Here is a 23,712-nt window from a genome sequence, read left to right as displayed (position 1 = left end):
TCATAGCAGCACTATTCACAATAGTGAATACTCATCAGCAGAGGAGCGGATAAAGACGCGGCACACACGAATAATGGAACACTGCTCGGCCATCAAAAAGAGCGAAACAATGCCATCTGCAGCAACATGGATGGATCTAGAGACTGTCACACTGAGTGAAGTCAGTCAGAGAAAGACGACCACATGCTACCACCTATACGCGGAATCTAAATCACGACACAAATGAATTTACTTACTTAACAAACAGAGTCACAGACACAGGGAACAGACTTGTGGATGCCAAGGCGGGAGATGGAGGGGGCAGGAATGGACCATGTGTTTGGGATGAGCAGATGCAAACCATTATGTATAGAATGGATAAAGTCCTACTATATAGCACAGGGAACCTGTGATATATATTCTGTGATAAACCATAATGGAAAAGAATATGAAAAAGAATGTATATATGTGTAACTGAGGGGCTTCCCCAGTAGCTCAGTGGTAAAAGAATCTGCCTGCAATGCAGGAGCTGCAGGAGACATGGATTTGATCCCTGGGTCAGGAAGCTCCCCTGGAGGAGGCATGGCAACCCACTCCAATATCCTCATCTGGAGAATCCTAGAACCCAATGGACAGAGGAGCCTGGTGGGCTATAGCCCGTGGGGCCTCAGAGAGTCGGACACAACTGAGCGACTAAGCATAGCACAGCAGCATGGATAAATAAATCTCTTTGCTATACAGCAGAAATTAACAGAACATTGTAAATCAACTACACTTCAATAAAATAAAAAAAAATTTTTTGAGATGATTATCAAATGAAGAAAATATAGAAGCTGGCCAGATTCCATTCCCCCACCAGAAACATATCTGAAATAATATGACACGACAGGTATGATCAACCCAGAGTAAGCATCATCAGTCACTTGCATCCTCTTTAAAAAAAAAAAAAAAGAAATCCAACAGAAAAAACAATTAACAAAATAATTGAGCAAGTGTATACAAATCTATAGTAAGCATTTTAAAATAGATATCAAAGTTTTCAAATTAAAAGGAGATTGCTTTCATCTGACAAAGATCAAATAGATTGTTAACAGGGTTGATAAGATTGTGGGGAAAAGCCCTTTTAGACTCTGCTAGTGGAGTATAAATGCCTCGCCTATACTGTAATAAGGGTAGAGCAAAGTTGGCAACTTGTATGAAAAACTTTCCCTTTATTAAGCAAGCTTATTTTCAAACCCCAAATTCCTCTGCAAAAGGTTTATCCTGAGGGGGGAAAGATTAACCAATTTTTGCTCCTACCTTTTTTATTATTAAATACTAAAATGTGGGGACAATCTAAATGTCCATCAATAGATTTGGTTAATAAACAATGGCATATTTATACAGCTAAATGCTATATAAGCATTTATTTTTATTCATATAAGCATTTTAAATGATTCTATGAATCCACACGTATTGTCATGGAAAGATCCTCATGTCAAATTGTTAAAGCAATTGGTAAATGTGGCAAAAGGCAAAATTCTAATAGTAGCTATAACCAGCAGTACAATTTTAGGTGACTTCTTAATTATTTTACCAGTTTCCTAAGTTTTCCACAATGTACAACTTTTATTTTAATTTTTCAATGAATGTATTCACATAGCTCAGAAAATAAAAACAAAAGATGTATAGTGAAAATTCTCTCCCCTCCCTCTGTCCCCATCTGCCTAATTTCACGCCCAGGAAACTCCTGTTATTAGCTTCAGTGTATTCTTTCAGAATTTATTTATGCATAAATAATAAAATTTGAATATATATTATTCCTCTCTTCCTTTTACACGAAAGATAATATATGGTTTTCACCTTGATATTTTTTAACTGAATAATAATATAGCTTGAGAACTTTGCTTATTAGTTTCATTTTTCTTTCTTTATCTACTATGCTGAATTCTACATGGGGATGTATCTTTGTTTGCTTATTTACTTACAGATGAATTACAATCAGCAAAAATAAAAGGACTTATATGTGTGGACAATGGAAACAGTAACAGATGTCGGATATCTTCATGTGTGCTACGATCATCATCGTATTTGAAACTGGTTAATATGAATATCCAGAGCTGACCATGGAAACATCCAAACAGGCCAATAACCATGGGATAATGGAGTGGGTTGCCATTTCCTTCTCCAGGGGATCTTCCCAACCCAGGGTTCCAACCCAGGTCTCCCCCATTGCAGGCGGCTTCTTTTCCATCTAAGCCACATTTGGCCTTTAGTTTCTAGAAAAAATTAGATCTTACCCATATTTTTACACAGCTTTTGAACTGTGGTGTTGGAGAAGACTCTTGAGAGTCCCTTGGACTGCAAGGAGATCCAACCAGTCCATTCTGAAAGAGATCAGCCTGGGATTTCTTTGGAAGGAATGATGCTAAGCTGAAACTCAGTACTTTGGCCACCTCATGGAAGAGTTGACTCACTGGAAAGACTCTGATGCTGGGAGGGATTGGGAGCAGAAGGAGAAGGGGACAACAGAGGATGAGATGGCTGGATGGCATCACCAACTCGATGGACATGAGTTTGAGTGAACTCCGGGAGTTGGTGATGGACAGGGAGGCCTGGCGTGCTATGATTCATAGGGTCGAAAAGAGTCGGACATGACTGAGCGACTGAAATGAACTGAACTGAACTGATATCAAGGCTATATATTGTTACCGCATTCCCAGCAGACGCTTTAACCTCTGAGCCACCAGGGAAGCCCTAATGGTAAGGCTAGGAAACACAAATCATCTTTTCCTCAGGGGCCAGCACAGAGTAAGAGATGCTGGAGGGGTGAATACCTCAGACACGTCTGGTGCACACGCCCCCTGCTCCACCGTGATTCATGTACAAACCACCCATCTCTATCACGCCCCCATCACTGCATCAGTTTACTTCCTGGCCACGCCCCACCTTGCGACCACCCTCTCCAGCTCACAGGTTCCTGAGTTATTGCAGCTACTTCCATGAATTCAATTCACACTTTCTAGAATTCACAGGCTGGTAACACTCACATTTTTCCCTCCAGCCCAGGTGGCTTCAGCATAACTGCCCAAGCAGTGTCCTCCTCACCTAATGAAAAGACCCCCGTTCAAACTAACAAGGGAAAACTGGGGTTTGTGAAAGGATGCTGGGGTGGGCTCAGCCAGGATTTAATGGCTTCTCTCTTTTCTACACATAATCTCTGTGTGCACTTTCAGATGCCATGTTAAGAGAGAACACGACTGGAGGCCCATCTGTGGCTGGGGAGAGAAGTCTTGTGGGGCCTCTGGGAAGCATGGCTTCTTCCCCAGGTACTGAGAAGAGGGAGCTGGGGACATCTTCAGTCCACGGCAGGTGCTCTTTCCAGTTCTGGGGGTGCTCTGGTGGGAGAAGGTGCTTTGGGAGCTTTTTGTCCCTGCCACCTTGGCTGGGGTGGAGGGAGTGGGGAGCAGGGGTTGCTTCTGGCTCCATCCTCAGGCTCTCTGGTGCTCAGGTCAGACATGCTGTTGGTAGATTGTGAACTGTTTTTTTTGGTCACCTCTTCCTTTGTGGCTTGTGATCCATTTTTCTCCATCCTATATGCCCCTCCAACTCTTCCCAGGATGTCAGCCAGACTTTCTGATCCACCAACAGGCACTCTAATTATGCGATGCATTTGCCACTGCTACCTCCTCCATGTCCTGACCTCAGACCTTTAGGTAGAAGCCTGGTCGCACCTCTGTGTTGGCCACCAAGGCTCCAGACCACAGTGGAAACTTCCAAACCTTTGTGTCAGCCTCCGGCATCATTCAGAAGTGTGGGTGCGGGATGAGGAAGATTGAAAGGCTACCCACTTTCTTGATTCTAACTCATAACAAAGATGGAAGTTAGGCTCCCAAACACATGGGAGCAGGTTCTCTTTGATAATTAGGGACCAGGGCTAAAGGATGTCCTCTAGTAGCTAAGTTCTACAATCATGGATATTTTAAAAATAAAGTTTTATTTTTAAATTTTGTCTTTCATGCTCCCAGTGCAGGGGGCATGGGTTTGGTCCCTAGACAGATCAATGGATAAAGAAGCTCTGGTACACATAGACGACATTACCCAGCTATAAAAAGGAACAAATGTCAAACAGTTGAACTGAGGCGGATAAAACTAGAATGAAGTAAGTCAGGAAGAGAAAAAAGATATCATATAATAACATATATGTGAAGAATCTAGAAAAAGGGTACCGATGAACCTATTTGCAAGGCAGGAATAGAGATGAAGGTATATAGAGAACGGACTCATGGACACAGTGAGGAAAGGAGAGGGGGGGACGAATTGACAAAGTGGCACTGACATATATACATTATCATGTGGAAAATAGATAGCCAGTGGGAAACTTCTGTATGACACAAGGAGCCCAGCTTGGCACTCTGTGATGACCTAGGGGGTGGGATACAGGGGTGGGAGTGGGAGGCAGGCTCAAGGGGGAGAGGATATACATATAATTATGACTGATTCATGTTGTTGTACAACAGAACCAACATTGTAAAGCAATTATCCTCCAACTTAAAAAATTAATTAATAGAAAATAACATCATACAAAAACAAATTTTATTTTTAAAAATATTATACAGTAAAGTATACCTTCTATCAGTGCTGAGCTCTATGGATTTCAACACATGTATTGATTTACATGACAACCACCACAATCAGGGCACAGAAGGGTTCCATTCCCTGGACCTGTGCAAGCCCCTTCTCTCCTTCTTTATAGTCACACTCTCCCCCTGTCCTAAACCCTGGCAAACACTGATTTGTTCTCCAGCATTTTAGTTTCATCTGTTTAAAAGAGTCATATAGATGGAATCATACAGTATGTAACCTTTCTTTCAATTGGCATAATGCCTTTGGGCTTTATTCAAGTCACAGCTTTATTTTTTTTAAGAACAATAAAAGGATTTACATAGGTGATTTAGATTGGAATTGTAAAGAAACGTTGGGTAGCCCTCAGGTAATTGGTCTTATCAAACCCAGAGTCCAGAGGGGAAAAAAAAAAGATACAAAATTGGTCCAGAGAAAAAGATCTAAAAATACTGCATAGCTGGATCTTTTCCTTCAGTTCTTCACTCTGCATTTGCTTTTCCCATGATGCCCCATCAATTTGCAATTTAAATTGAAATCACAGCTTTTTCAACCACCCAGACTTTGTAATGTCAGCCAGCCCCTCCCGAGCTGTTGATGGACCATGACAACCAAGTATGATAAAGTAATACAGTGACTTCAAAGCCAGAGGGATCCAGGTGGGTAGGGCCGCATTTCCCAGAGTGTGAGGTATGTAGCACTAGTGGCTAAAAAATGTTTTGGCAGCACATAGAGATGACTTTAAATGCCACCTAATCACCTCACTACAAAATAATCATCTTTCCTTTTTCATTCTATTCAAAATCTTCTGATTACAACATGGAAAAAGTTTTAGGTGCTAAGATGTTGTTAACACCTCCCGAATAGGTTTTGATCTCTCTCTCTAACAGAAAAAAAAGAGGCTGCCACAGGCAGAACGTGGCACAGGCAATAGAATCTGGCTGGAATCTATTTGCATTGTTTGGCTTTTACTGCATTGGTTTTTATGACCACTTTCTGTTTCTGGCAAGTGATGATTCTCATTTAAGACAGAGATACAAAGTGTCATATTTAAGTAAATGGTTAAGCAAAAATTATGAGTGGACTTTAACACCATATAAAGGATATAAGAGTTGGACATGACTGAGCGACTGAACTGAAATGAACTGAACTGAAAGGATATAAAAGTATTTGTATATGGCACCTACATGACTGAAGATGGGAAACAACATACCAGATTTTAGACAGAACTTTTCTGACTCTATGATTGGAGAGGCTCACTGACAGATCACTCCAGAGGCAGGACAAACCTAGATGATTGATTACACAGCTATGCCATCAATGGTTCATATGCACAGGCTGTCAATACTGATCATACAACCAATTCCAATGGAGTTCCCTCCACATCAAAGCTCTGCTTGGCTTTAAAGGGAATTGTGTCAGAGATGATGCAATTCATCCTTCTGAAGGGTGGCTACATTCTCTTCTCCATCATACTCATCTCCCTCCAGCCTCCTCTGCACCAGCGTCCCAGTGTTCTCCTGTTACTCTACAGGTGCCGGTGACTGAGCAAGGCTGGAGAGCAGTCCTTCTAGGCTGATCTTTATGGTCCACCCCTGCCCGTCCATTAGCCTCTCCCCGAAACCAAGACCTCACTCTCCAGGTTGGGCTTCTACCTGGACCAAACCACCCAGTCTTAGAGGCACTCACCTCCTGCGCAAGCTAGGTCATCTCTAAAACATGGATCTCAGCATCTCCGTCCTATCCAGGTACCTAAAAGCCAAAAGAAGTGTGTAGCGGAATAGAGAGGTCTGAGCTGTTCTGAGTATGGCACCATGATCTGGGGACAGTGACCCAGCTGCAGAAAATGTCTATCCCCTGAAGAAACAGTCTGGAGCAGTGACAACATCACAGACTCAAAATCCTCGGGGGTTCTGTGGGTGTGTACAAGAATGACAATAAGAAGCAGTCGGGGGACTTCCCTGGTGGTTCAGCGGATGCGAAACCAATTGTCAAGGCAGGGGACATGGTTCGATCCCTAGTCTGGGAAGATCCCACATGCCTTGGAGCAACTAAGCTCATCAAAAGAAGCCACCACGATGAGAAACCCTTGCACCACAGCTAGAGAGAGTAGTCCCCGCTTGCCACAACTAGAGAAAGACTGTGCACAGTAATGACAAGCAACCAAGATAAATAAATTTTAAAAATACTTAACTTGCAACTTTAAAAAATATTTAAAGAAAAGAAGCAGTGGGGGTTGTGGCTCCCTCCCTGGGGGTTAGTTCTACAACCAAATGGGTTTCTCCAACCTTGGGTAATCCTGGCTCCAGATTCTTCTCCTCCCCATTGGCCCAACAGGTAAGACTCCAGCTTTCCTCACCTTGACAAAGGTCCACATTATGCGTTTTGTCTTCCAGTCACACCCATCGGCTTAGTGATGGTCATACCTCCTCCAAGCACAATCCAGGAAGGGGGACCCTCAACAGTATGACACATGACAGTGAATCATGGCAACAACACAGCAGGTCGGAATGCTTCACATCCTCATCTTATAGGGGGAAACCAAAGCTCAAGAAGGTAGCAGCTAACCCCACAGCTCATCCATGGCTGAAGAAGGATTGCAAAGTGGTACAGCCTGCCTCTAAGGCCCACCCTGCCAGGATGGCGAGAGGACAGCTTTTGGGTAGCATCCAGCCCACGAATGTATTCTCTTTGTTCCTCAAGGGTTCAATAAAAGTTCCGAATCAGTAAGACACAATTATAAATTGAGAGTTCACATTTTTAAAAAACGAATATCACTATTCATAATAGGTTAGAGGTATCTTTTTAAATATTTATTTATTTGCCTGCATCAGATCTTCATTGCATCATGTGGGGTCTTTCGTTTGGGGCACAGACCCTAGCATTGGCGTGAACACTCCAGTAGTTGCAGCACATGGGCTTAGTTGCTACTCAGCATGTGGGATCCCAGTTCTTCAACCAGGGGTTGAACCCATGTCCCCCACATTGCAAGGTGGATTCTTAACCACTGGACCACTAGAGAAGTCCCTCGCATTTAAAAAAAAAATGCTTTAGAAAAAACCTTGAAGATCTGGCAATATTGGGATGGCAAAAAGTCTTCTGGGATGCATTAACTGGACAAATGTCCTCCCCCACTGTTCCACACATACGCTCAGTTGTCTCTGACTCTTTGCAATCCCATGGACTGTAGCATGTCGGTTCCTCTGTCCATAGGACTTTCCAGGCAAGAACACTGGAGTAGGCTGTCATTTCCTACTCCAGGAGATCTTTCCTGCCCATGGATAGAACCTGGATCTCTTGCACTGGCAGGCAGATTCTTTACCACTGAGCCACCTTGGAAGCCTATTATCCTTGGTAGCAAAGAACAACTGAATTAAGTCAAGTCCTTTACCTCCTGGCAAAATGACTGCCAGACAGAGATTTGGCCAAGATGACCAAGAATCTCTGGTTAACAGAGGTCTTCTTGCTAGAAAAAATAAACTTAAAGAGGCCTTAAAGTGGGAATTTTGCCACCACGGAGCTTTGCAATGACTTAACTCATTTTTCACAGAATTAATAATTCAGATCCCACACTGTTTCAGCCAGAAGTGGCCATAAACTGCAGAGAGTTTAACCAACCACTTCTAAAAATGGGGATTGATCCTGGGAAATGCTACCTCCACTTTAAGCCATCTCACTTGAGGCAAATGAAAGCTGTTAGATGATTTCATATCTTCATTAAAACCATCAAAGCAGAAACACACTGCATAGAGGTTGCCAAGGCAGAGAACATTTCCCCATGCTCCAGCAGCTTTGGGGAAGTTGGGGAGATACAGATCCTGATTATCTTGTGGGAAGGCATTACAGTGTTCAGTACTGTTTGAAAGAAATCACACAGAAGCCCCCTAAATCGAGCAATGCCATCAAGGCAGCTCCCTTGCCAGGCATGTTGATGAGGCTGGAACAAGAATGAGAAGCTGGGTGATACCCACACTAAGTGACACGTGCCTTTTCTGGGTTGGAACAAAGCTAGTTCAATCTTCAAAACACTCAAGAGGTTACCTAAGAACACTGCATTTATAAATAGGGCTTCCAAGACCTCTAGAAAGAGGGACTGCCACCTCTCACCAATTTGGGGGTGATCCTGCAGCCTCCAAGCTACAGTAGAACATGGCATTCCTTTCTTTGCTTAGCTCAGGGACACCTACAGGTAGATATCTGACTTGTCAAGCCAGGAGCTGTACTGGGAAGTGCGTTAGGTTCAGACATCAGCATGCTGTCAATTGTAAGGGTCTGAAAGACAGCAAACCCTTAAGAGGTGTCATCACCACCACCATCATCACACTACCATCTTCCCTGACTCCTCTCTCACACCTAGCCGCCATGAATCCATCAGCAAAACCTGCAACTGCACCTTCAGAAGATACCCAGCACCTGTCCACATCGCACAGCTCCACCGTTACCACCGCAAAGGCCTCTGCTAAACAGCCCAAGAGATCTTTTCAAGATGTAAGTCAGATCATAAGACTCCTTCACTCCAAACCCTCCAATATATCTCCTCGTTTGCTCGGGGTAGAAGCCAAAATTCTTGCAATGTTTTGGAGAGCATTTTGGCAGTACATATCTCCAGCCTTTAAAAAAGTTCTTCACTTGGACCTAGTAATTTCACTTCTAGAACTCTGTGCTAAAGAAAGAATCAGAGACCTAGGCAATGGAGCATTACTTATTAATAAATAGGAAAAAATGGGGGATCAGCAACTAAAAGTCCAACAAGAGGGGAATGTGTAAACCCTCCATGGGACCACATGACAGAATGAGACCCAGATGCTGAAATCAAGGTTTGGAAACATTTAATGGTGTGGGAACATCTTAATGATGGAATGTTAGACAAAGAATGCAGGACTGAAAAATTGTGTTTATATATCTATGTGTGTTTGTGTGCTAAGTCACTTCAGTCATATCTGACTCTTTGTGACCCTATAGACTGTAGCCTGCCAGGCTCCTCTGTCCATGGATTTCTCCAGGCAAGAATAGTTGCCATTTCCTCCTCCAGCAGACCTTTCTGACCCAGGGATCGAAACCACGTCTCTTACATTTCTTGCATTGGCAGGCGGGTTCTTTACCACGAGTGCCACCTGGGAAGCCCTTTATGTATCTGTACTATGGTGTCAGTTTTGTTTGAAACAAACTAAAGTCCCAGTTCTTCTGCTCCTTGGCTGGGCAGCTGGGGTCAGTCTTTGAGTCTCTGAGAATACCAGTTCATTCAGCTCTCAAAGTGAGAGGGGGAACATTTGGGTCCCGCAGTTTTCACTGTTGCATGGCACAGCATATTAAAAAAAAAGTAATACATATATCATATTAATAAAAATTTCATGCAAAACCCTGTAAGGCCCCAAATGGGGGCCTGGCCACGCTTCTGAGTTTACTTCCCATCACTCCCCTCCTGGTGTGGCCAGTCCAGCCACTTGGCCCCTAGATTTCCCTCAATCATACCAGCTTCCTGCTGTCCTCAGAGCCTCTTCATTTCTTGCGCCTCTGCCGAAGAGTGCTCTTCGCTCAGATCACACGTGCTTTGCCCCTTAACCTCCTCCAGGTCTTTGCTCCAACATCACCTTCTCAGTGAGGCCTTTCCCAGCCTCCCTGTCCCGAACCACAGTGTCCCCTCCTGGCCACTGAGAACTCGCCATCCTCCACCCTTCGAATTATCCCACAACCCTTATCACCATCACACAGAGATGCAATTTGCTTATTTCTTTTGCTTAATGAATGATATTTTTTTTGCTTGTTTAATGAATGATAAGAATGCTTGTGTTTATTTTTTTAATTAATTTTTATTGGAATATAGATGCTTTACAATGTTTCTGCTGCTGCTGCTGCTAAGTTGCTTCAGTCGTGTTCGACTCTGTGTGACCCCAGAGACGGCAGCCCACCAGGCTCCCCTGTCCCTGGGATTCTCCAGGCAAGAACACTGGAGTGGGTTGCCATTTCCTTCTCCAATGCATGAAAGTGACAAGTGAAAGTGAAGTCGCTCAGTCGTGTCCGACTCTTAGCGACCTCATGGACTGCAGCCTACCAGGCTCCTCCAGCAAAATGAATCAGCCATACACATACATACATCCCCTCCGTTTTGGCCTTCCCTTTCAGGTCACCACAGTGCATTAAGTACAGAGTTCCAGTAAAGAATCTGCCTGTAATGCAGGAGACTTGGGTTCGATCCCTGGGTTGGGAAGATCCCCTGGAGAATGGAATGGCTACACACTCCAGTACCCTGGCCTGGAGAATTCCATGGACAGAGGATCTTGGCAGGCTATAACAGTCCATGGGGTTGCAAAGAGTCAGACAGGACTGAGCAACTTTCACACTCCCCGTGCTCTGCAGTAAGCTGTCATTTGTTACTATCTTCTACACAGTATCAATAGTGTATACCTGTCAGTCCCAGTCTTCAGTCCTTCCCTCCCCCTTTCCCCCTTGGTGTCCATACACTTGTTCTCCACCTCTGTTTCAAATGTATGGACACCAAGGGGGAAAGGGGGAGGGAAGAACTGGGAGACTGGGACTGACGCATATACACTATTGATACTATGTCCGGAGAAGGCGATGGCACCCCACTCCAGTACTCTTGCCTGGAAAAATCCCATGGACGGAGGAGCCTGGTGGGCTGCAGTCCACGGGGTCGCTAAGAGTCAGACACGACTGAACGACTTCACCTTCACTTTTTACTTTCATGCATTGGAGAAGGAAATGGCAACCCACTCCAGTGTTCTTGCCTGGAGAATCCCAGGGACGGGAAAGCCTGGTGGGCTACCGTCTATGGGGTTGCACAGAGTCGGACACGACTGAAGCGACTTGGCAGCAGCAGCAGCAGATAAGATCAAGATACCATTTTTCTAGATTCCGCATACACATGTTAATATGTGATATTTGTCTTTCTGTCTTACTTCATTCTGTATGACACTCTCACGTGGTACATATATATATGATGGAATATTACTCAGCCATAAAAAGGAACAAAATTGGGTCATTTGGAGAGATGTGAATGGACAGTGCACTTATTTCTTTACTGACCATCTCCCTTTTTCCCCACAGAAAGTAAGCACCACGGGGCAGGGATTTTTGTGGTTTTTTCTTTTCACCACTCCCTCCCTGGGAACTGCAACAGTGTCAGGCACTGAAGATGCTCACTAAATATGTGTTGAAGAGGTGGCTGAGTTCTCAGCACCATATCCTGCACTCGCTCACCCAGCCTCCCAAGACCCACGTGTGAAAAGCCTAATGAAGGGCCAGGGCCAGTCTGTGGCCTTGGAACAGGCTCACCCATTCCTAAACATAGTCACTCAACAACTATTTATTGAGCACCTACTGTGTGCCACTCTGGGGACACACAGCCATGTACAAGACAGACAAGATTCCTGCTGTCCTGGAGTTTGGGGTCTGGTGGGGGAGATAGCTAGTAAAAAGGAAAAGGAACAAGACCATTTCGGATTGCAATACAAAGTCAGAAGTAAATAAAACACAGTGGGGAAAAGAGATAAAGGGTGATGGGGAAGGTAAGTCAGCTAGGACTGGGTAACAAAGGAAGCCGTTACTGTCTTATAAGTGACATTTGAGCTGGAACCTGCACGATGAGAAGCAGCCAGATCTAGGATGCTCTGGAGGGAGAGTGATTCAGGTGGAGGAAAGCCAATGCAAACGTCCTAAAGCTGAGGCCTCAGCTCCCCAGAAAGTCTCTGACCCACTCTGAGTGATACCACATGCCAAGAGCATTTTCTCTCCCAGCACATCTTGCTATTGGATTTTTCTGCCCCTTGAACTCTTTAAAGGACAGTTCTTTCTTCCTTTTTTCTAGGATTTACCACAGTGTCTGGTGTGTGTGTGTGTGTGTGTGTGTGTGTGATTGTGTGTGTGTCGCTCAGTCATGTCCGACTCTTTGTGACCCCATGGACTGCAGCCAGCCAGGCCCCTCCATCTGGGCACGAATACTGGAGTGGGTTGCCATTTCCTTCTCCAGGACATCTTCTGGACCCTGATAAGGAACCTGCATCTCTTGCATCTCCTACATTGGCAGGTGGATTCTTTAATACAAGCGCCACCTGGGAAGCCTGGTATATAGTAGGTAGTCAATAAATGCACATAGAACTAAAGTAATTTGAAAAAAAAAACTTTATTTTTTGATTTGACTGTAATCAGAGGTAAAATCCTGGGGTGACTGTATTTAGAAACAGCATCTCTATAGGGCCAGCCCCTTTGCCTGCCCCCTGCAAAGATCCCATCTGCCCACTGAGATCCAAATAACATGCTATCTCCTCCAGAAAGCCTTCGAAAATTCCCCCAACTGGATCTTATCTCCTTCCCATGCTATTATAGCTCTGCTTGCATCTCTCTTATGGTTCCTATCATCAGCTGACTTGTGTAAAAACTTTCCATGAACATTTCATAACCCATCAAACTGGGAGGAGCCCAGTCTTGTCCACCTCTGGGTCCTTAGTACTCAGCTCGATGAAGGAATGATGAGAAAACCAATGACCAATAATGAGAGCCAACACTTGGACCCCTTCCACATGTCAGAAATTTTCTGAGCACTTTTTTACATGATATCACTCATTCAGACCTCACTGCAACCCTATGAGTAGATGAGAGGATTGGTTCCAAATGGAAATAGAACCAGGGCACAGAAGACCCACTGGTTAGTGGACCCTACTCAGTGGTAGAACCGAGATTCCAATTCAGTCATTCTGATTCAAGAGCCCGAGTTTTTAATCACTGTGCTGAAAATGTCTTCTGATTTCCATTTTAAGTTCTTCTCATCCATGTACTCAGGGCTGCCCTCCTTCCCTCTTTTCTGTGTGCCACGAGGCACTGCTTCAATGCCAGCTCATTTGTCCACCAGCCTTAGGATGGATCTGGAATTCCTTCACCAGGCAGTGAGCACCTGGACCTGGAAACCCTGAGTGAGCAGGAAGCCCTCTCCTCGTCAGAGTCGATGACTATCTGCCCACCTGAAGGCAAGCTTGGGGAGCCCTGCTATCACAGACACCCTCTAAATGGCTTCTGTTGACAACATATGGGAAGTCCTAGGGACAACTGTCCCCAGTCTAGCTCCTTCTATGCAGCTAAAAAAGTATGCAGGAAGACACGGCATCGTCTTCCCCTCTTTATTCAGTGAGATCAAACTATCTGAGAAAGAAGAGTGACACCCTGCCCGACCATTATTTTTAAGTCTCACATCAGGCGTCACAGAGGGAGAGAAAAGAAGCTTTGCATCCTGAGATTTCAAAAAGACATCCTGTTCCACATGAGCCTCTAAATTGAAGAAACAAAAAAAGCTCTGAACCCCTTTCACATACATTGCCAAGTCCCTAGTGGAAACAACTTTATCTCTGACTTTTGCAACACTGATGCCTGCAGGTATATAATCACCATGGAGATATGATATTCATGGGGGAGACCACTGATTTTCCACCAGCGAAGGCAGTGATGAAACCAGTAGTAAACTGGTGGGATATTGTTTTTTCCTTTTTAATACATGCTATGCCCTTTATTCCGGAGAAGGCAATGGCACCCCACTCCAGTACTCTTGCCTGGAAAATCCCATGGACAGAGAATCCTGGTAGGCTGCAGTCCATGAGGTTGCTAAGGGTCGGACACGACTGAGCAACTTCACTTTTCACTTTCCTGCGTTGGAGAAGGAAATGGCAACCCACTCCGGTGTTCTTGCCTGGAGAGTCCCAGTGATGGTGGAGCCTGGTGGGCTGCCGTCTATGTGGTCGCACAGAGTCAGACACGACTGAAGCAACTTTGCAGCAGCAGCATACCCTTTATTCAGGGAATCCTGTTCCTCTGAAGGCTAGGCTACTTTGTAAATACTGCAAGCCGCAATACTTTTCTGAATGCTCATATTTGTTCTGAGTTTTCCTTTGGCTTGTCTTCTTCAATCATTAACACATCAAAGGAATCTGAAAGCTAGAAACATCTCTGGACTTACTTACACTGGATTTTCTGCAAACTCTGGCAGTGTTTCCTATGATGTCGGGGCATACCCCATCTCAGTAATTTTAGTTACTACATAGACTGACTAAATGTCACTCAATCGCAAAGAGAGAGAACTTATGATTTTGTCCACTTCACTTTCATTCATTCTGATTACATCAAGGAGTAATGTTTCACATTGATATTAGTATTTTTTTAACTGCTCTTTTTAGTATCCCCATTCTCTTTTGAACAAAGATAAAGCATGCTGCAGGCTTGGAACATTTTAGCCACTTTCACTAGCAAAAATTCAATTAAAAATAAATAAATTTTTTTAAAAATGAAAAAAGTTCAATACCATTGTTATGTTTTCAATCTATTTATTTTTACAATTACTTCCTAATTGTGGCAAGTGATGCTGGCTTTCCATTTAAGGTGGTTTTCAAATAAAGTTGTGTTTTAAAACTACGTATTTCAATTATATTTGCATAATGGATATTAGGTTTACAAATGCAAGCACTTCTCTTGAAGGATACACAAAAACCAATCTGGTGATTGTTTCTGGGAGGAGGAACTGCGTGGAAGGGGAAATGGGGTACAAAGGAGGAGAATGGTTTTTAGGGAAAATCCTCTGTCACTTTTGAAGTCTGTATTATGGGAAGATATTATCTATTCTACAATGTACACACTGGCAGAAGATAAACCCAGATTTTTATGAAAAATCAAAATTTTTTAAAGTGCTAACTTTAAAGTATTAAGAAAATAATAGAGGTCATGCCAGGTTTGGGCAACTATGAGGCGGTACAAAAATGTCTGAAGCCTGGAAAATGCTACCCTACGAGGGCGTGGACTTGATGCTATCCCTCCAAGGATGTCAATGAGAGGTCCTCGGGCCTTCACCCAGAGTGGACACCTTGGTTTTTTTACTTGTGGGAGCTAGTGACCACAGACCCTGAGAAGGAACCATGATTAGAGCCGTTGATTTCAAAGCTTGGGAAGACACTCCCAATGGACTTGTGTCCAGGAGATCCTGTGATCCTCAAGCCTCAGGTAACCCAACTGGTCTCTCTAGCCCACGATCTTTGGAAGCACACGCTCAGTAGTAATCCCTTGCCCCGTCTCTGCACCATTATCCTCTGAGGAAGCTGGGTGAGGATAGCACTGGACCAACAGCCCAGCTGTGTAGCTTGACAGGCAGCAGTTACCTATGAAATGCTAAGGTATTTCCATCACTGGTGGCTTTTACCCACCTCATCAAGCTGCCCATAGACTACAAAGCCCTCCAGCCCACCAGTGCAGCCCATTAAGAGAACAAAGTGGCAGCAGAGCTGGCCTACAGCAGCTTGGCACTGATTCCGGCAAATGGTAGGCATCTGACAAATAAATGGGTTAACCCACCCTGGGATTAGCTCACAGGGCAGAGAGTCTCAGAGGTTTAGGTAGACTGCATGACCTTGCAGATCCCTCCACCCTGACTCACTGCCAGCAAGCCTATCTACCTCCCCAACTTCCCACCCCCACTGCTGAGCCCTCACTCATAGAAACAGCCCCCACTCCAAGCCCACAGAGGATTCTGATCAATGGGGAGCTGTGTGCTTCCATCCCCACCCGACCCACTCGGTCACCCAATCATTCAGGAGCAAGGCAGTGGAGGTCTAACCGAGAAGAAAAGTATTCTACTGTCCTGCACACCAGATGCAATGGAACATAGGCAAGCACACCTGTTGAGCATCAACCCTGCCCTGACTCTTCAGGGACTCTTGGGATGTGACTCCAAATATCTGGGCAGAACAGCAGCCAGTGAAGAACATGCCCACCAAAGCATCTTGTTCTCTCCTGGTGGCCATCAACTTGCACATTCCCTCGTTTCAGGATAGGCAGAAGAGAGCATAGGTAGCAATCAAAAATCTAAAATGACTACAGCTCAGGCATTCCCTGGCGGTCCAGTGGTTAGGACTCCATGTTTTCACTGCCAAGGGCATGGGTTCAATTCCTGGTCGGGTAACTAGATCGCACACGCCACGGTTAAGAGTTCACATGCTGCGGTGAAGATCAAAGATTGAACATGCCCCATCTAAGACCCAGCACAGCCAAATAAATAAAGAAATATTTTAAAAATAAAAAAATCAAGTGGGTACAGATCCTTCACCAATCAGAAGGCACCCCTGCTGACTGCAGAGACAAGCAGAGTCTCAGGGGCTCCCTTCTGGGTCAGGCATCTAGTTGCTGGTCCTTTGTAAAGTCCAATGGGCACCAGAGCAGAGGGCACCTCTGGGAGAGTGAGTTTCCATCCAATATGGAAGCATCATATCTCATGGACTCTAGACCCCATCAATCATTAGACTCATCCTAATTTCAGAGGTGTTAAAAGGTGAAAAAAGAAAATGTGTTTCTTAGGCTCTACGTAATATTTTAATATCCAAAACAGACTTAACAAAGTGTGCCAGTAGAATAGCACTAGGAGCTGTCCCCCATGGCCTTTGGCCACATACCAAAGGCCATGGGGAAAGCCCAGTCTTCATCCCAAGCTCTTCCACTGTCCCTCCAAGCTCCAGGGGGATGCAAAGCCAGCTCTTCAAAAAGCCTCCTTGAGCGATGACAGTTCTGTTTGCTCAACCTGAATGTCCCTCGGTGCCTGACAAGAGCTGTACATGTGCTGGAACTAACTACTATATCTCCGGCTGCAGCGAGGCTGACAGAGAGCTACAAGGCGGACGAAGGATTTATGAACTCAGCAGGTTCATTTAATCAGCGTGTGTGACATCTTCCTGGACCGAGGCAGGAAAACCCCTTATGAAGATGTGTCTGCACAGACATTGGAGTTGTGCGTGTGGGTGCCCACGTGAGAACTGTGCATGCACACACATCTGCACACACTGGACAAACACAGATCATCTGTGCCCAGTGTCCATCAGTCTGTTTCAGGTGGTAAAGCCTCCCGCGTTCACTACGTCTCTTGCCTTCTGCCTTTGGTTTTATTTCTTCTTAAAGTTTGCCTTTCTGGAGTTTGGCTTGGCTACTGAAATTTGATTCCCTGATTAAAATCAGCTAGATAAGGTGATAGACCTTACTCTGGGCTTTTAATTCTCTGTTTCACTTAAACTGTTGCCTCCAGGGCAAATGCCCTGTCTTCTTTGCCTCACACGGTCCCCAGAACACCACTGCTGCTAAACAAATAATAACCAGACTTGTGGAGTCTAAAATTTACAGAACAGGCTCATCTATCACAATTTTGACACCACAGCACAGAGTCAATTATCACACATTAACTTGCTCTTGTTGGCATTTCAATGCATTTAGAGAAGATTCACTTCCTCTTCAGACTGCCTCTCCCACCCCCATCACTGAAAACAAGCAAAACGAACACTTTACACAAAACTCGGCTTCCCCTAAGACCGTAAAAACTACTGGACAATGCACAGCTTATGTCTCTTTATGAAAGATGAAGGCTCTGAATATTTGTGAATTCTGTCTTACACTCAACCTTTGATGCATTCCCAAATATAATCTTAGTTTGAGAGACGCATTTTCATATACATTGTCAGACATCACTCTCTTTTTAAAGGTGAGCAAACTGATACCCAGAAATGAGGAGTGACTTTTTACCAATGCAGAAGGAAGGAGAGAAAGAAGAGAGGGAGGAGAAAAAGGGCAAAGCAGAGCTAAAAGTCGAACTTAGGGCCAGGACCCTTCCTAGTCTTTCACGGAACTACTTTTCTAGCAATTAGTTCCTCAGTCCCAGGTAGTGATAGCGGTAGGGAAAGAAGCTGATAGTTTTAATACTCACAGTACTGACGATGGTAAAAGGAGTGTTGGTAGTGAAACAGTCATAGTAATAGTGGTGATAGTGATAACATTACTGCCTTATCTTTATATACCGGGGAACTTTCCAGGACACTTTCATATACAATGTTCCATTCATTCTTCAAAACCACCTTCTATGATAATGGTTACAATAGGCATCATCCTATGACGAGGAAGCCAAGATTCAGGAAGATGACTCTGCTTCCAGTCACCCAGCTTAGGGGACCATCTCCCGCCTTCTGACAGCAGGTCCTATCCTGGGTCCCTTGTCCGTGTGGTCTCACTCTACCTCCCTGTCCAAGCAGCTAGTTGACCTCACCCAGCACACCCAGCTGCTACCTGGAGGAGCCAAGTGGGAGGGGGAAGCTGGCCAGGTGCAAAGAGGAGGGAAGCTTCAGGGATGGGATCTCAGAAAAACATCTCAGGGGCGGGATCCCGCCACAGAATGCTGGCCTCTCCCAGGGTGGCTGGAACCCAGCTAGTTCCAAGACGGGGTTCAGGCTGGGGGTCAGAAAATGCAGATTCTGTCTCCCAGTCTCTGGCCGATGGTATCTCTCTGGCTGTATCATTCTGTCTTCAGGCACTGTTTGTCAGCTCCTGGTTTATCTCCACTTACCCACAGAAAGAAGTCTCTCCTTTGATTTTTCCATTGTCTGACTGGGGCCTCCAGACCCCGGAAGTTATCCCCAGGGGCTTTGAGGAGATCCACTGCCTGCCACTCTGCAACTCCATCTTTGGAAAACGTGGTCCCCCACAACAGGCACAAGGGCTCTTTGGCCATGTCTACCTAGTGGATGCTGGCTTTTTGGTGGCAAGCTGTGCAGAACAGTGGTTAGAGTACTCGGCTGGAAGTGCACATACATACGCAGTGTACATGTATAAATCTTTGTGGGACAGTGCATGCCGATGACTTTTGGGCCCAAATTTCATCCGCTTCCTTTGGATCCCATTCTAGATGTTCTCTTTTCAGGTTGCAGTTTTCCCATCCATGAAATGATAAAGGCAATGGGAAGAGACAGAAGCATCTTATCACCTGCCATCCAACTCATGGACTTCAGGAATAAAGTGAGAACGTGAGTTTTAAAAGAAACCAGGTATTTCCACCATTTCTGCAATTAATGCATATTACTCGAGTGATAATAAAGCATAGGACACATACAGAGAAATGTTCTGGAAATTACAGAAACAGCATCCAAATGGGGCAGTATGACTTTATATACAGAAATGACAATCCGAACCCGAAACCCTGGACTCTGGGGGTGCGGATTTGCAGCCCCAAGAAGCACAAATCACACGGCCCCTCCTGAAGCTGCAGGCTCCCAGCCTTCCTGGGGAGGTGACAGGAGTGAGGCAGTTAGTACCAGACATGCGGGCTAAATGCTCTTTTAGAAATATAAAGGGGGAAAGGGATGGTAAGACAGACCCTGGGAAGTGGGGGGAGCAGAGAGAGAAGTGGAAGAAGCTGTCAGCATGCCTGATGTTAAATAAAACCTACCAAGACTCAGCTGAGAATTTTAGCAGAATCCAAATGTGCTATATAAAAAAAAAAAAAAGGCACGGCTCCCATCTCTAAGGTTCACAGCTAAGCTGGCTTAGAATCACACATGCCAAGGTTAAAAATAAAAAGCAGCCATCCCTGAATGACATGGGCTTGGAGAAGGAAGGTATGGTGTTTGGTGGTGGAGCACAAGAGAGGGAGTGCAGAGGCTGGGTGCAGGGAATAGGTGTTTACTGGAGGGCTCAACAAAAGCCAGTGCTCAGAATTGTGCTATTTTGCACTTAAGAGGCACTTCACTTTAGCAAAGGGTTTCATAATGATCCTTAGATTTTCCATCCAGGAAACCCTGCCGTGCAAGAGAGTGTGGCCACGGCTGACCCACATCATGCTCTGCTGTTTGATGCGTTTGCCTCTCCGACTCTGGGGTCTGGCTCTGACGCTGTCCTCGGGTACTTCGTACCTCCAGGCGGGATGGGGGGTCACAGCTTGGAAAGCAGCGACGTGCCATTCTGTGCCACTCTCTCTATTCCAGTGAGCCAACATAACAGTGCTGTGGCCACCCACAGGCCAGCCATCCCCTGCTGCTCGCCACTGGAGATGGGCTGTGTGTCTGCCTCCTGAGGACTGGGCATGTCCCACCCCTGGCCCCTTAAACCATGACCAGGGCTCCCAGGCCAAGGGGACAAGTTGGCCCTGTTGCTCCGATTCTTACAAATCCAGGGTTCCATAAGTGAGGCCAGTGGGGTCCTCCTTCTAATGAAGTTGTCCTTTATCCAATATGGTTATGACTTTCTACCCCCAAAGGGTTTACTTTAACATAATTATCTTAAAGAACGGCCTCAGCTACTGTGTCAGCTACTGTGTTACCCACCCACCCAGTTCCATTACTAGGCAGACATTTCTAGCAAGTCTTCAAGGGGTCAGGTGAATGGTGAGAATTCTGTAACCCAGGTGTTATGGGGAGCCCATACATTACACCATCCCCAGGGATGCCCTGCTCAGCTCACACATGGGCCAGCCCTACACCTCAACACCATACAGGGCTTGGGAAGTAGATAGGCATTTAATAGTGGAGGCTGCTACCTTCCAGAAGCTTCAGGCTATCCCCAGATATCACCAGCCTGGGTGACTGTCATCCCTGACAGTGCAGTGGGGGAGTGACTGGCTGCCCTCTGTGAACCTAGACAGCTTCCATCTGAGGGGCCCACCAGTATTTCGAATTCTATATCCTGGCTGCTGGCTTAGAAACACCGCCCAGTGCAAAGTGTCCCTGTTACACCTTTCAAGCACTTAGAAAGCCCTTGCGAGGCCAAAGGGTCAGGGACCTTTCCTGCTAGTTGCGATGGACCAGAAAATCAAGGCTCAGTGAGTTTTTAGGAATTTGCTCAAGCTAAGTGGCAGAGCCAAGACTCACATCCAGGGTCGTTTGAACTATTTGAAAACATGAATTCAGGGTCAGAGCGCCTGGGAGTCTCAGACCAGATCCAGCAGCAAATACCTGGAGCTGAGAACGAGGCTCCAAAGGGACCTTTCTCCCGCCGACACCTCAGGGGCCTCCCTGTCATTCGGCCTGAACTCCGGGGACCTCGCCCAAGCGCAGGACCCTGCCGCGAGGGGGCGCTGTTCGAACTGTCCCTTCCCCAGGTCGGTCAAGATGCCTGGAAAGATTAGGCCAGGCTCAGGAGACGGCTGCATTCAGGCAGCTCCTGTCCTGGCTGCCCCTTCCCCTGGCACCCAGCTTTACCCCAGCGTCTAGACACCGAGCCAGCCCTCCAAACTGGCCCGGAGGTCAGGCCAGCGGTCTCCCTTCCCTTCTGACGAGTCCAGAGTCAACTGCCCTTTGCGGTTCAGGAAACCGGAGCCGGTCTACACCATCACTGGGAAGTTCCGGGTAAATCCTTCGGTTAGAGTTCCCCCAAGTGTCAGTCGGAACCCACATAGCCAGCCGAGTAAAGGGGTGCGAGGGCTCAGGAGGTGGCCCAGGGGACGGGGCCGGATGGAGCCCGGGCGCGCGCGGTGGGGCACCCCTCCTTACCTGTACCAGTCCAGCCCGCGGCCGTAGTTCCTGTCGAAGAAGTGGGGCTCGGTGCCCAAGGCCCGCACGTCCGGGTGCACGCGGATAAACTCCAGCACGGCGCGGGTGCCCCCCTTCTTCACGCCAACGATGAGGGCTTGGGGCAGCCGCTTGGTACCCAGCTTCGGCGAGCCGGAGTGGTTGGACCCAGAGAGGCGAGGGGAGGGCGCGCCGGCGGCGGGCGCGCTGGGAGCGCCGGGCTCGCCGGGCGTCGGGCCCGAGGGATCGCAGGGGCGGGACTCCTGGAGAAGTTTCTGGCCGCCCGCTCCGGGGCCGCGGAGGCAGCGAGGGGCGCCGAGGAGGCGGCTCTGGCCGAGGTCGTCGCAGCAGCACAGGAGGCTGTAACACAGGTAAGTGCAGGAGAGCGAGAGCGTGAAAGCGAAGAGCAGCCTGCGCGCCCTCCGCGGCTGAGGTGGCCCCGCGCGGCCCAGGACCCTATAGGCCATGGCTCCATGGGCCCGCGCCGGGGGTCATGGTTTCCGAGGGGGCGCCGGCGGCGGAGCTGCTGGGGCCCTGCGGCCGCCTAGAGGGCTCGCGCGGCGCGGCCCGGGCCACGCGGGTCGGGCGTAGGGGGCGCCGTCTTCTCCAGGCGCTGCCGGCCCGGGCGCGCACCGTGCCCCGGTATCCCCGGGGCGGCGGCTCCTCTGGGAACCGGCGGCGGCGCCTCCGACATCCCCGCGTCCTGGGCGACGGGGCTCCGGCTAGCGGGGAGGCTCCCGGCGCTCCTCGGCTCTCACGTGCGCCGGGCTCGGAGCGCGCCCAGCGCCGGAAGCCCCATCCCGGATCCTCCCGGCTCGGCGTCCCGAACGCTCGGCGGCGGTGCGGGCCGGCGCGCGGGCCGGACGGTGGCGCTGGCGCCGGCCGCGTTCTGACTCCTCGAGAAATGCCGAGCGGAGCGCGCTGCCGGCTCTATTTAAGGAGTCGCCTGACGTCAGCCGCGCGGGTCCCCCGAGCCCGCGCCCCGCCCGGGGACCCGGCCCACCCCCTGCGCCCCTACTCTTTACCCCTTCCAGGGACACACCACCCCGGGGCCTCCCCACGCATGCCGCTCCCTAAGGAGCCCGGGCCAGCTGGGGTGGTGAGGGTGTCGAGGCTTTTTTGCTCCTCCGGGAGGCTGGACACCCCGGCCACGAGGGCTTCCCGACACCCGGGGGTGGGAGCCCAGGTCGAGATTGCGCCAACAGCTAGACCCAGAGACCCTGGCGCACACGCAGGCACCCCGCGCTGATGGAAGGTCCCCCCACACTGACATACGCGTGCATGCACGAACACAGGTACAAACGTACCTGAGCGGGACACACACCCCCCGCAGCCCTCATGGGGCAGGGCGGGAGAAATGTAACCTGGGCATAGAAACACCCACAGGGACACTCCCTCTTCCGCCCACCTCCTCTTCCCCCAACGGACACCCAGAACCCCGGATCGGACATCCTGTCGGGTGCGCACGCAGGCGCGGGACTGGACACACGCTCTAGACGGGATGGTGGAGGAGCCGAGCCTGAGTGAGATTCCGTGACTATTCGGGGAGCTCCTTAGCCCCCCGCGCGCTGACTCACACCAGGCGGCTCGCTCTGTCTCACACCCATGAAGCGTGCACCCCCACCCACTGTCACTCCACCTCCCTCCGGGCCTGGCTGGAGAGCGAGTCCCAAAGGAGCGGACTCCGCGCGGGCGGGGGGCGGGTCCTCTCAGCAGCCGCCCCCTAGCGGCAAGCTGCTCCCCGGGGAAACTGACCAGGGTCCCAGAGCATCCCTGAGATCCAGGACGTCCCCCAGTGGCCCAGGGAGGACTTTATCCGGGAGCGGTTCCT

General features: G+C 47.8%; 1 protein-coding gene across 1 annotated transcript in view; it reads right to left on the bottom strand.

Annotated features, from left to right (window-relative positions):
• Positions 1 to 22,350, bottom strand: part of HS3ST2 (heparan sulfate-glucosamine 3-sulfotransferase 2) — a 116,434-nt gene extending 94,084 nt beyond the window's left edge. The window contains exon 1 of the mRNA XM_061401409.1: positions 21,864 to 22,350. Within this exon, the coding sequence (XP_061257393.1) occupies positions 21,864 to 22,348 (485 nt within the window). The 5' untranslated portion in view covers positions 22,349 to 22,350. The remainder of the gene's footprint in view (positions 1 to 21,863) is intronic.
• Between the last annotated feature and the right edge of the window lie 1,362 nt (positions 22,351 to 23,712).

Source organism: Bos javanicus, chromosome 25 (assembly GCF_032452875.1).
Source record: "Bos javanicus breed banteng chromosome 25, ARS-OSU_banteng_1.0, whole genome shotgun sequence".
Classification (NCBI taxonomy): Eukaryota; Metazoa; Chordata; class Mammalia; order Artiodactyla; family Bovidae; genus Bos; species Bos javanicus.
Note: the sequence above shows the minus strand (reverse complement) of the source record. Positions and strands in the feature narration are given on the sequence as shown.